The sequence below is a fragment of the Polyodon spathula genome, chromosome 19 (assembly GCF_017654505.1).
Source record: "Polyodon spathula isolate WHYD16114869_AA chromosome 19, ASM1765450v1, whole genome shotgun sequence".
In the NCBI taxonomy this organism is placed as follows: Eukaryota; Metazoa; Chordata; class Actinopteri; order Acipenseriformes; family Polyodontidae; genus Polyodon; species Polyodon spathula.
The window spans coordinates 8,137,451-8,148,662 of record NC_054552.1 but is presented as its reverse complement, the minus strand read 5'-3'; the positions used below and the strand labels follow the sequence as shown (position 1 = coordinate 8,148,662).

The window sequence follows — 11,212 nt, the reverse complement described above, 5'->3', positions numbered from 1 at the left end:
GATGAGGAAACTAGACTAAATTCGGTTGTTTGCATGTTTAGTTTTTGTGATATATGTTGTAGTTTAATACAATGTAGGTTTCACTGTCTTCTCCAATAAACGTATTACGTAACTATATCATAGTTCAGCCTCACACTCCCAACGTCGTGGGGTTTTATTTAGTTAAATGTAATACACATCATTCACGAGAAATTTGACAAATTGAATATCCCTGTCGATGGCATACATGGCAACACCTTCAAATAATCAGCATGCACCGCTGTTGCACGAGTGTCCAGCTCTGCAGCTGATAGAAGCTGACGTCAGCTGTGCAATAAGTTTCACCTTTGCCCTTTCGATTAACAGGAAGTCAACAAAGAAGAAAGATGGCTGACTGGAACAGAGGTACATGAAATGGACACGTAGCCACATCAGATATGTTTAAATAACTGTGCTATTATTTTGGATATGTGAATTTTTTGAAAATGTGAATGTATTTTGGAAATTTACTATAGCGTTTTAAGGAAACTTGACACGTCTTAATAACTTGTAGATGTATGTGACGTGATCTATTTATTTGTATTAGAAGAACACTTTTTTTTTCTATTGGCATTAAATTAAAATTGTGAACAATTGTGTAATGTCTTAGATCAGTGTATAAATATATACCGCTACCTTTCAAAAAATAGAAGCTTAAAAAAAAAAAAAAAAAACCTTTAAAAGAGTAAGCACGTATTTCAAGCAAATCCGTTCTGATAAAAGCACCAAGGTGGTTACCAGGCACCTATTTCACAAGGGTGGTTGCACCTTTCAAGATTCAAGTTAGTACAACAAATAGTCTTAGAAATACCTTGGCCAAAAAATGATAGATCCTCACTGCAGCATTTGAATTTACAGACTGCGGTACTTTTTTGATAGGCCTGCCCTTTACTTGTGTGCCTTTGATATCTTTGTATTTATTTGTTTATTTATTATTATTATTATTATTATTATTATTATTATTATTATTATTATTATTGGCCTCAACATTGTATGACATCTTTATTGTTGCAGGACATGGTACAGTGGATGACATATTGGATGCGGAAAACAAACGTTTGGCCGAAAATCTGTCCAGTAAAGTCTCCAGATTAAAATCGGTTGGTAGTTATCATTTGTTGTGCCCCAAACCCGCAGAGATTGTTAAAGCAGCATTTAATTAACTTTTACAGCTGTTAATAATGGCAGGTTAATTTATTTGTTTGGGAATTTATGTAATCTACTTTTATCTAATGTTAATTTCTTCCTGTTAAATGTTTAGTTCTGCATTAGTTTATTGTTCAAGCTTTGATTAACATGATTATATATTGTAGGAAAAACTGATTCTGAATTCGCCTGTACTATAGGCTGATTGTGAGGAAGTGACATGGGAAAACATTGCTTTGTATACTAAAGCTTTTGCAATGCATATATGCATCCCTATCTCACCTTATTAATTGGTAAAAGTTTCTGGTTGTTAAATATACACATTTAGAAATCCCTCTAACATACTTGTGCCATCGTTGTACTTTAACAGTTGGCACTTGACATAGACCAAGATGCAGAGGACCAAAATTCCTATCTTGACAGCATGGTAAGTGTAAACCAAAATAATAAAAACAGTTTTGAGGACAGAAAAGAGAACGTTAGGGGCAACCTCATTCTCAAGTTTATTACATGTAAAACAATATGCAGTCTGTGCAAACCATGAATTTTTAGATGTATTTGTAGACTGGGAAACTAGAGGAATATATCAAAATATTTGTTAAGCGGATGAAGGAATAAATAAACTATTAAACAAAAAAAATGAACACCTACTTGCATTTTATTTATATTTATATATTACTTTTTTCTCATTGTCGTCCTTAGGACTCCAACTTTATGAGTGCCACAGGTCTATTGACGGGGAGTGTAAAAAGGTTTTCCTCCATGGCACGGTCTGGCAGGGACAACCGGAAGCTGCTGTGCTATGTTTCAATTGGACTGGTCTTAATTTTCTTTCTGCTTTACTACCTTGTCACCAGGGTGCAGAGTTAGGTTTATTATTTTTTCTTCTTTTTTAAAGATATATTTAAAGGCATATAGATCTCTTTCAATTTCTTGATGAGACATTAAACAGTCATCCCTATGAAGCAAATAAAGTTTGTAGCCATTTTGGGAAACACAGGTGCAGAGGGAGATTTTGATTAATGGTGACTGGATGTATTAAAACGCCTCAGCTGTTGCTCTGCACCGGGCAACCGTTTTCTCCTGGTAAGACTTAATATTCAGTGATAATTCTTGAGAGGGTCTTATAAACCATATTACCAAATGGGAGAATGGAACTTCTTATGGAGGATTCAGAATGCTTTACTGTGTTCAGCACTGCGGAGGATGGACAGAAACACAGACATAGGAAACTGCGCTGGTTTTGCTTCTCCCTGGCGTTTCTGCAGTGGTGTTTGAAAAATCAGTAGCTTAGTGGAGGGTTGGTTATGGTAAACCTGGTCATACATTCTTAATGTATTAAACAACTGACACACTTAAACAAAGAGAACTTTGGTAAATCACTTTTAGATAATGTGCACTAATTATATGTTTCAGTTCAGAAAAAAGTGCAATGTTATAGCTCAGCTGTATTGGTGTGATGTGGCAGTCTGTTTTAATTTTGCAAACAACGATGAAAACAAATAACGCCATTCTTTAACTATATATTCATCCCATTATTGTATTCACCTATCCCCATATAAACATCACAAAATAGAGAAAAGACGAAGGTCTTTTTTTAAGATTGAAAGATCCTGTTCATCAATGAAATAGATCCCTTGATGCCAACATTTCATTCCAGTTGCTTTGAGTTCTGGGGATTGTACCTCTTGAATTCTTATTGATAAAGATGGCTCTTGAACATATTTCCATGACGCTTCATAAGCATAATGCCGTACTGTGTGTACACTGTTATTAGTTATGATGTGGTAATATGAAACTAAACACATTTGTAGTTCTATAATGAATATAATTATAAACATTTTTGCATTGCAAAGATTTTTCTGAAGTGTTTTTTTTTTTTTTTTTTTCAATATGTAAATAATTTCTTTAAATATTGTTTTTGCATCTGACCAAAATACTGTGCCTTAGCAGAGAATGTGTAAAACCAGTGAAACTGAATATTGTGTTTATGATTTAATACAGTAAACAGGTTTTGGGTATTCATTTTCATTGGATTTTGCACCAACAAATACACAGATTTAATACAAACAAATAATGTTGACTGTTAATTTTTTTTATTTGTTTATCTGCCTTTGCTTTTAATTGTGTACAATAAACACAATGTTGTAATAAAGCAGGCAGATGAAATATATTTAATTATGGTACATCTGCAACAATTGTGAATGTATTTCTGCTTAAAATGTGTGGTAATCATCATACTTGAGATGCTAGTATTGATCACCTTTATTATATTATACATACTATTCACAGAAAGTTTGTATATATTAACACAATAAAGTTCTACTGGACAAAGCATAACATATTTAATGTGTAACTTGGGGTTACCATTACAGTTTAAACACTTCACAATAAAAATTCATGAGGAACACATTTATAACATGGTATTTAATGGTCTCTTGTAACAAAATATCCTGTACAGTGATACAGTTCAGATTCAGATCGCTGTAACTAATGGTGCCATATATTCGGAGTGTTTAACACCAAATGTAAATGCAGGATGAGTATACTTATTGCAGGTCACCTAGCAAGGAAACAAAACAAGGCAGTGTAAAACATTTGCATTTTATATATATATATATATATATATATATATATATATATATATATATATATATATATATAATTAGCAGCAGTAGTAATTTGACCAGTATTATTCATTGTACTCCTCAAAAGCAGCTTACCTTTTCTGTTTTGTAGTCAGCGGGTCCAGGCGTATTGCCTAAACCGCTAGACATCCCACCTTTGGTTGACATGCTGTACTGAGGGGCGGTGCACTTATAGACATTAAGGTTTGTAGTCTTATAAGTGTTAGGTGATGGACCCTGGAAAGAAATGAAAAAAAGCTTTTATATTGTTTGGATAATGTCCTGCAGTTTTAAGAAGCAACATAGTTGTCTGACAATTGTTACATCCAAATATATAATTGGAATTTGATGATAGGACATCATAAGCTTGCTCACAGTTGGATGAATGTTCTCTTTCTAAAAGTTAAACCTCCTGCACTATATCAAAATAAAATAAAACCTGAATACAGTTATGGATGCAGTTGTTAGGTGATGCCACCATGCATTCGTTGGGAAGATGTAGCTTACTTCTAGAAATCTTTAATGACTTATAATCTCTGCAGAGAGAAAAGCATGCCGACATTTTTAGACTTCTCAGTGTCTCTTGAGCTATGCTGACATCTTGTGGTATAAAATTTTAAAGGAAATACAAATGTCAAAAAGGTTCTAGACTCACTGTAAAGTTCGGAATTGATGCTAGTCTCCTATAACAGGTTATCTACAAAAGGTTGAAGCTAATGTAACTGAATTGGTTAATTTAAAACGTTTAAAATCGATTACAGTGATTCAGTATGTAAAGTAATGAATTAAGATGATTGTATTTTACATTTTTACAGAGGATGAGACCCGATATTCTATCTTGTCAATTTGTAACAACCCTTAATGTCCTGTGTAGGGTTTTTGAACCAGTACATATAGAAATACTACCTCGTGCAGAACGTTTAAATTGCTTTTAATTCTCAATGAGTAACAGGGTGCCGAGGACTTGACTGGTGAATTTCTTCCCAGCGTTGTAGGTATTTTGTAGTCGGCTGGCCCTGTCATTCAAAAAACAAGAACACAGTATTTATGGTTTGTCTGCAACAGATACGACATGCTTTTAATATTGATACAAATGATCCAATATGAAATCAGCAATTATCCTTAATGTTGGTTTAAGACAACTATATGTAACTTTTGTAATAACTGTATTGGGTCACAAGTTTGATACTTGTCTAGCTCCCCTAGCTCATCTAACTGTGCACCTTCAAGGGCTGGTGAATCTTGAACAGACTATAGATAACGTGCTCTTTGTATTAGTACTACGATCTGGCATGTATGAAGCAGATGAACTGAATCAAATGAGTAGCACATTTAATTCCTGTAAATTAACTCAAACTCAAAAGTTGTTAGGGTAGAAAATAGCCAAGTAAATGTAGGTATTTTTGGCTTTGGAAACAGATTATATTCAATCTTAGACTCTAGAACATTACTGCACAGAGGAATACAAAATCCCAGCATGAAAACCTCAATAGCTTACCTGGCACACTGTCCATTTTAAAGTGTTTCGTCTTGCTGCCCATCGTATAAGCAGGTGGCGTATTATAGGAACACTTTGTAGCTTTTTCTGGAAAATAGGTTGCTGTAGGAAAAAGAATGTAGAAATAACAAGGCAAAAAGAAGTGGATGTACCACTGGCAACCCCAGAATATAGTATAAATCTACCAACCTTTACAAAGCTTTCACCATAATTCGTTTTTTTATTATTGTTATTTTTTTGTTTTTACCATAATTAGTTATTTCCCAAAGAAAAAACGGAATAAGCAAATACAAATTTTAGTGGAGGTTTAGTCAAAGTTTGACCACAATTGAATATAATGAAATAATATTAGCGAACTAATTATGGGTACACATATTTCTGTAGCTACTCATATAATATTTATATTATATTTAAAACATTCCCAGAACAAGTTTGTCAATGTAGATTACTTTTACTTTATTGTTTGCCCAGCACTTATTAAATTGATATATTATAGAACAAATTATATTAAAAAATGAGTATATTAAATTGATATAAATAAAGAAGTTGTTTAAATATTCAATAAGAGTCCAAACGGTTATGACATCCAAGCATCAAAGAGTGCATGTTAGTGAATTAAGTTTATTTCTGTCAGAATTAATACAAATATAATAATACATTAAAAAAAAAAAAAAAAAAAAAAAAATCAGGAAGGTTAATATTTTTTAATGATTTGTATGCCAGTAATACAATGCTGTTTAGATCAGTTGAATTGATTCTTGAGCATGGAGATGACAAATAGATGTTACCCTATATATCACCCACAGGCTTAATGGTTAAATTCAACCTGAAGTCATTTTATTGCCCTTTTTTAATTCAAGAATACTGTTACTTATCTGCTTTGCTACAGAAGCACAGTTACCTGGACCAGGTGCTTTTGCCTTCTTGGGCTCCTTGCTCCGGAAACACATGGAATAGGCGGGGAAGACATCCTTGCCCATTCTTGTCATTTTGCATGACACAAAGTACTTTGGACCTGGAGAACTGTCGGCATTATAACTGACATGTTGAATACCGAAAGAATAAGCAGGGGCTTTGTTTTTTGTTGGGTCATGCTTGATGGTTCCTAAAAAGAAAATAATTATTTTGTGTTTTTACTGCAAACCTTATGGCTCTATAGCTTCGTATGGATGAGGACGTGCGCAAAAAATACGTAACAATATTTTAACTCCTGCAGATAATTACATTTCAATCAACTTCTTTAACCTCTTAACTTGAGGTGCATTCATTTATCTTTTCTTTTTATAATACATTATCACTACCTTGCATACGTCTCCTATTTAACCATTGAAACGCGTGCTTTATATTTACGGTGGAAAATGTCAGCTAAATTTGCATTCCTTCTAAAAACTATGATCGTTGCTTTCAGAAATATTCTTTTCATTTTATCTGAATTATGAAGTATACGTAAATGCTTCCAAACTATTTTTGAAATGTTGGGTAATAATTTAGAATATGTGGTTTATTAATGGAATTCTCTTAACCCTCTCTTCCCTTTTCTTATAATCAAGTAGTTTATTCCTATTGAGTGTTAATTTTTCTCAATTCATATCCTCTTTTTCTTAAGATTTATTTTTAATTCCTTTCTCTATTTTTTGTAGTCATTTTCATCAGTACAGATTATTTTTATCCTTATACCCAGTCCTTGCTCTTTTAGTATCGATAGTCTGTGCAGATAACATATGCAGGTACTGATGCATCTCAGTAAGTTTTGAGTAAAGATCTGTTTTAATAGATCCTTGATCAAGTTTAACCAAGGTATCTAAGAATTCAATTTCAGATTCTGGCCACCTTAAATCCACCGAAATGTTAGGGTGGATATAATTTGCTAATTTATAAAACTGTACAAGAGATTTGTCTCCATGTGTCCATATTCCATATGTCATCCACATGTATTCTAACGGTTTCTTGTCTAGTTGCTTATATACATGCTTGCAAAATGCATATCTAACTTTGAGCCTATTGCTGTGCCATCATTCTGTTTGTAACTTCTGTTTCCAAATGTAAAATGACTATTTTCTAAAACTATCTTGATCATATTTGACATTTGTTCCCTAGGTATCATGTTCATATCTACTGTATTTTCTAGAGCCTCTTTGCATGCTTCTAAAGTGTCATGCCTGGGAACACTGGAGTACAGGGATTTTACATCCATGCAAAATAAAATGGTATTCTGTGGAAGTCTAACCTTTTATATGAATCCTTTTCAGAAAATGTGTTGTGTCTTTAACAGTGCTAGGTAAGCTTTCAACATGTGGCTGCAGCTGCCTTTCAACTATTTCCACAGTAACATGTTGGGTTATCAATTGTGCTAACAATCATTCACATCGGGTGTTTTTCTTTGTGCATCTTTGGGTTACCTCTAACCAAACCTGTTCTTGGATTTTGCGGAAGCATGTATTTATATATATATATATATATATATATATATATATATATATATATATATATAGTGTAGCGTGCACGGGGGAAGGCAGCAGCAGGGCTGGTAGGTGACATAATCACATACAAAGACATAAGCCCGATATACTCTCCTTGCAAAAGACGCTTTTTCAGATTTTTAACCTTTTTTTATTTATATTCAATTTATATTTAATGATTTAATACTATACATAAAATAATTATTATTTGCATGCATTATATGTTGCACACATTAAAAGTGATTTTTAAATATTGTTAAAAAATTATAAAAAAAGTTGTGTATTAATCAATATTACCACAATCTTATTTATTTTGTTAAATTAGGTTCTCAAATAAGGCCTTAAAAAAAAAAAAAAAAAAAAAAACCCTAGCCTACTTCAAAAAACTTGATTTCATAATCGTGATTATTTGTTGTCTAGATAAATGTAATCCAGCAGGGACATTTTTGACATCAAAATGATCCAGATAAAAATAATCTCATTGAGCACTTAGTTGAGCACAAGGTGGTTTCAATAAATACTTTCTGATTTTAAATATAGGCCTACTATGTGAGTTTGGGATATATTTAAAAGAGTAGGTAGGTGGGGTTTTATGTATTTATTTATTTATTTATTATTTTTATATATAATTAGTCAAATAAACCGCTACCGAATAAGACAATTTTGCTACCTACTTTCCAGGCAGGTAGCAAATCTGCACTACTGCCTTAGAAAGTTAACTTCTAGCCCTGCTAAGTTCCAACTGCTCTGGAGTCTATTTTCTTCCACACCACTCTGGTCGTTCCTGTGTAGCTCTGTTTAGGGATTTATTACCAGACCTTCCTATCAAAGGAGGTGGCATCTCACACTTCCAGGTTCACAAACCCAAAAATCCAGCGAGTCTGTAGTTTAGACTGTTGTACTTGCCCTTGCACTGTAGCCAGTATTGGTTTATTACAATATTACATAGTCTCATAAATATCAACACTGCAGACTGACCTGTTGCAGAAGGGATTCCATACTTTGGGCCTGGACCGGAGTACTGTGCTCCAATGGGTCTTCTAGACTTTTGAGGCCTCCAGGTTCCCACCCATGGATCAGTAGTCATGATCAGCTCTGGATTCAAAACCTTCATAGGAACAGAACGTATGCAGTCAGTCTGTGTGCCAGAGATCAAGTACAATTAAAACCCAGTTCACCCCAAAATAGGAATATCTATTGATTTGTGATGATGTTCTTTGGGAAATCATAATAAAGTTTGAATTATTAGGTGCGCTTAAGTTCACTATAACCATTGCATTAAACTGTACATCCACATTACAATATAATTATACATGTCAAGTCCTCTAAACTAACCGTCAACCTGCTGTTACTAGCCAGTAAATCCCAGAGATAATTTCATTTTTGGAAATGTCCAGGATAAAAAAACACTTATCTTAAGCAGTCACTTGGTGGCTGGTAATTCAGGTTTTACACTAAAACTTTTTCAAAGTGTGTTTCTATCCAACTGCCTACCTATCTATCTATCTATCTATCTATCTATCTATCTATCTATCTATCTATCTATCTATCCAGCATAATACATTTAAGTGAGCTATAGATACATTGCACTGTTTAATAGGGACAACACAACAATAATTGTGATAAATAAATGAAACGCAAATATATGATGGCTTATGAACAAAACATTTACAGTGTAAAATATTTTTTGAGTTTGGAAAAAATTGAACAGCAATATATTACATTATTATAACAATAAGAAAATAAATAGCATACTGATACCAATAAGTGTTCTCCTGATGTTTCTCCTGCAGTGTAATCTCTTGATATGTGAGGTTCAAACTAGGGGTGCCTCGTGGTTAGACATCTATTTAGAGGCATGCTAGGTCTCTTGAGCAAGAAGGATGGAACTTCCGTCACCATGGGAACAAAACACTATTATTCAGAGCGTTCTAATATTCTGACAAAACTGAAACACCAATGTTTTCCTTCTCAAAATTATCCAAATACATTGAACAATGACAAAAAGTGTTAATACAAAATGACTATTTACTGCATATACATTATAACTTTTAACAGTTTAAATTTCGAATTTCAATTTAGTTTTTCATTTAGCCAACCTGCCACTAAAATGTTGCCTAAATGACAAAATGGTGATCAGAATGTAACTAAGCTGGAACGTGTTCTTCCAATTATGATGAAACTAGTGATGTCACACCCTTCTAATACCATGGACTGATAGATGAAATGGTAGCCATATTAGCCCAGAGATGGCAGACCATGCAAGAGAAGGAGATGTGATACCTTTTATTGGACTACCTAAACAATAATTAATCACAAGCTTTCAAGTTAGGAAAGATTGATGTTTACATTCAAAGGTGGCATCAGAACTTTAACAAAAAGAACCCATTTTTAATCACTACAATGCAAGGAAAAAAATGACAGTGGCTGCATAATAAACAATGACAATAACAAAGACAAAACAAATAAATACATTATAAGAATAAAATGTAAAAATTGTAACAGTAAATACTACGTAGAGGCCAGGATCCTTACCAGATGTAAAAAACGTGATCACATCACCCCACAGCACTCTGTCTTGACATACTTACCTAAAGTACCTAATTTGGACATGATAATAAAGGCTGCTAGTTTGGGTATTATTGCTTAATTAAGGCTTTTGGAATTGCTTTAAAGAGTGGTTTTAATAGTACATACAACAAATCTAATTGGTGAACTGCAAAATAAATAAATAAACAAATAAATAACTAAGCACTGTACAAGATTCAGCAATGTGTTTTATTTCTTAATTCCTGTGGGATATGGATGGTAGCTGTAGGTACTGGTAAAAGTTTGAATCTGATAAATCTTAAATATTACTGGTAACTGTCAACATTTACCAAGTAAGGTGGTAAATGTCCACAATTATTTAGAAATATATTGCTTTTCAGACATTTACTGACGTTTATTGGCCAATGCTCCGAAGTAAAGCGTTGACATTTACCAGTAGGCTTACATGTTAAGACTTGCCAATATTCAAACTTTACACTGTAACAGATATACTGATACTGGCTGGTGAATGGGAAGTGAATTACAATACTTCTATTCTGACCACCAGACTGACTCTGAATATAAGACACCTTCTATATGTGAAGCACTGAATTAGGGAATCTATTTGGGTTCATTCTGAAACTGGTATAGATCCTGCTGGTGTGTAGCATATCATATTGGTTCATTAAAGTGACCCATCAAATATGCCTGGAAACCCTTTTATAATTGTTTCTTTAACTTTCTCTTTAGGTCAAATGGTTGTAATTGTTTTGGTAATTGTACTTAACAAATGATGACAATTTATGAAATAAGTTATATTTAATATAATATTTTAATATAATATAATAGTTATTGATATAAAATTATATGAAATAAGTTTTGGTATCAGCAAAATGAGTGTAGTATAAAATACTTTTAGTAGTAAATATAATTTA

At 33.0% G+C, this 11,212-nt stretch overlaps 2 protein-coding genes across 3 annotated transcripts; one reads left to right on the top strand and one right to left on the bottom strand.

Moving 5' to 3' along the window:
- Positions 1-319: 319 nt before the first annotated feature.
- Positions 320-2,036, top strand: LOC121294951 (BET1-like protein). The gene is made up of 4 exons (XM_041219196.1): positions 320-384; positions 1,033-1,118; positions 1,535-1,591; positions 1,867-2,036. Exons 1-4 carry the CDS (start codon positions 366-368, stop codon positions 2,032-2,034), a joined length of 330 nt encoding a protein of 109 aa, XP_041075130.1. The 5' UTR covers positions 320-365; the 3' UTR covers positions 2,035-2,036.
- A 1,599-nt stretch (positions 2,037-3,635) lies between these two features.
- On the bottom strand, positions 3,636-11,085 carry LOC121294950 (outer dense fiber protein 3-like). 2 transcript variants are annotated; one of them, XM_041219195.1, is made up of 8 exons: positions 10,284-11,085; positions 9,510-9,637; positions 8,727-8,856; positions 6,191-6,394; positions 5,290-5,391; positions 4,698-4,807; positions 3,888-4,028; positions 3,636-3,727 (listed from the first exon to the last, which is right to left on the bottom strand). In XM_041219195.1, exons 3-8 carry the CDS (start codon positions 8,833-8,835, stop codon positions 3,641-3,643), a joined length of 753 nt encoding a protein of 250 aa, XP_041075129.1. In that variant the 5' UTR covers positions 8,836-8,856; positions 9,510-9,637; positions 10,284-11,085; the 3' UTR covers positions 3,636-3,640. The 2 variants fall into 2 exon arrangements, with proteins under 2 accessions (XP_041075129.1, XP_041075128.1); XM_041219194.1 differs by lacking the exons at positions 9,510-9,637; positions 10,284-11,085 and having other exon boundaries at positions 8,727-9,243.
- Positions 11,086-11,212: the final 127 nt, after the last annotated feature.

Coding starts and splice junctions, on each gene's coding strand:
- LOC121294951 (XM_041219196.1), top strand. Junction 1,119..1,534: donor AAGTCTCCAGATTAAAATCG/GTTGGTAGTTAT, acceptor GTACTTTAACAG/TTGGCACTTGACATAGACCA. Junction 1,592..1,866: donor ATTCCTATCTTGACAGCATG/GTAAGTGTAAAC, acceptor TGTCGTCCTTAG/GACTCCAACTTTATGAGTGC.
- LOC121294950 (XM_041219194.1), bottom strand. CDS start 8,862: ATGAAGGTTTTGAATCCAGAGCTGATCATGACTACTGATCCATGGGTG. Junction 5,392..6,190: donor GGCAAAAGCACCTGGTCCAG/GTAACTGTGCTT, acceptor TTTTTCCTACAG/CAACCTATTTTCCAGAAAAA. Junction 4,029..4,697: donor ATTTAAACGTTCTGCACGAG/GTAGTATTTCTA, acceptor ATTTCTTTCCAG/GGTCCATCACCTAACACTTA.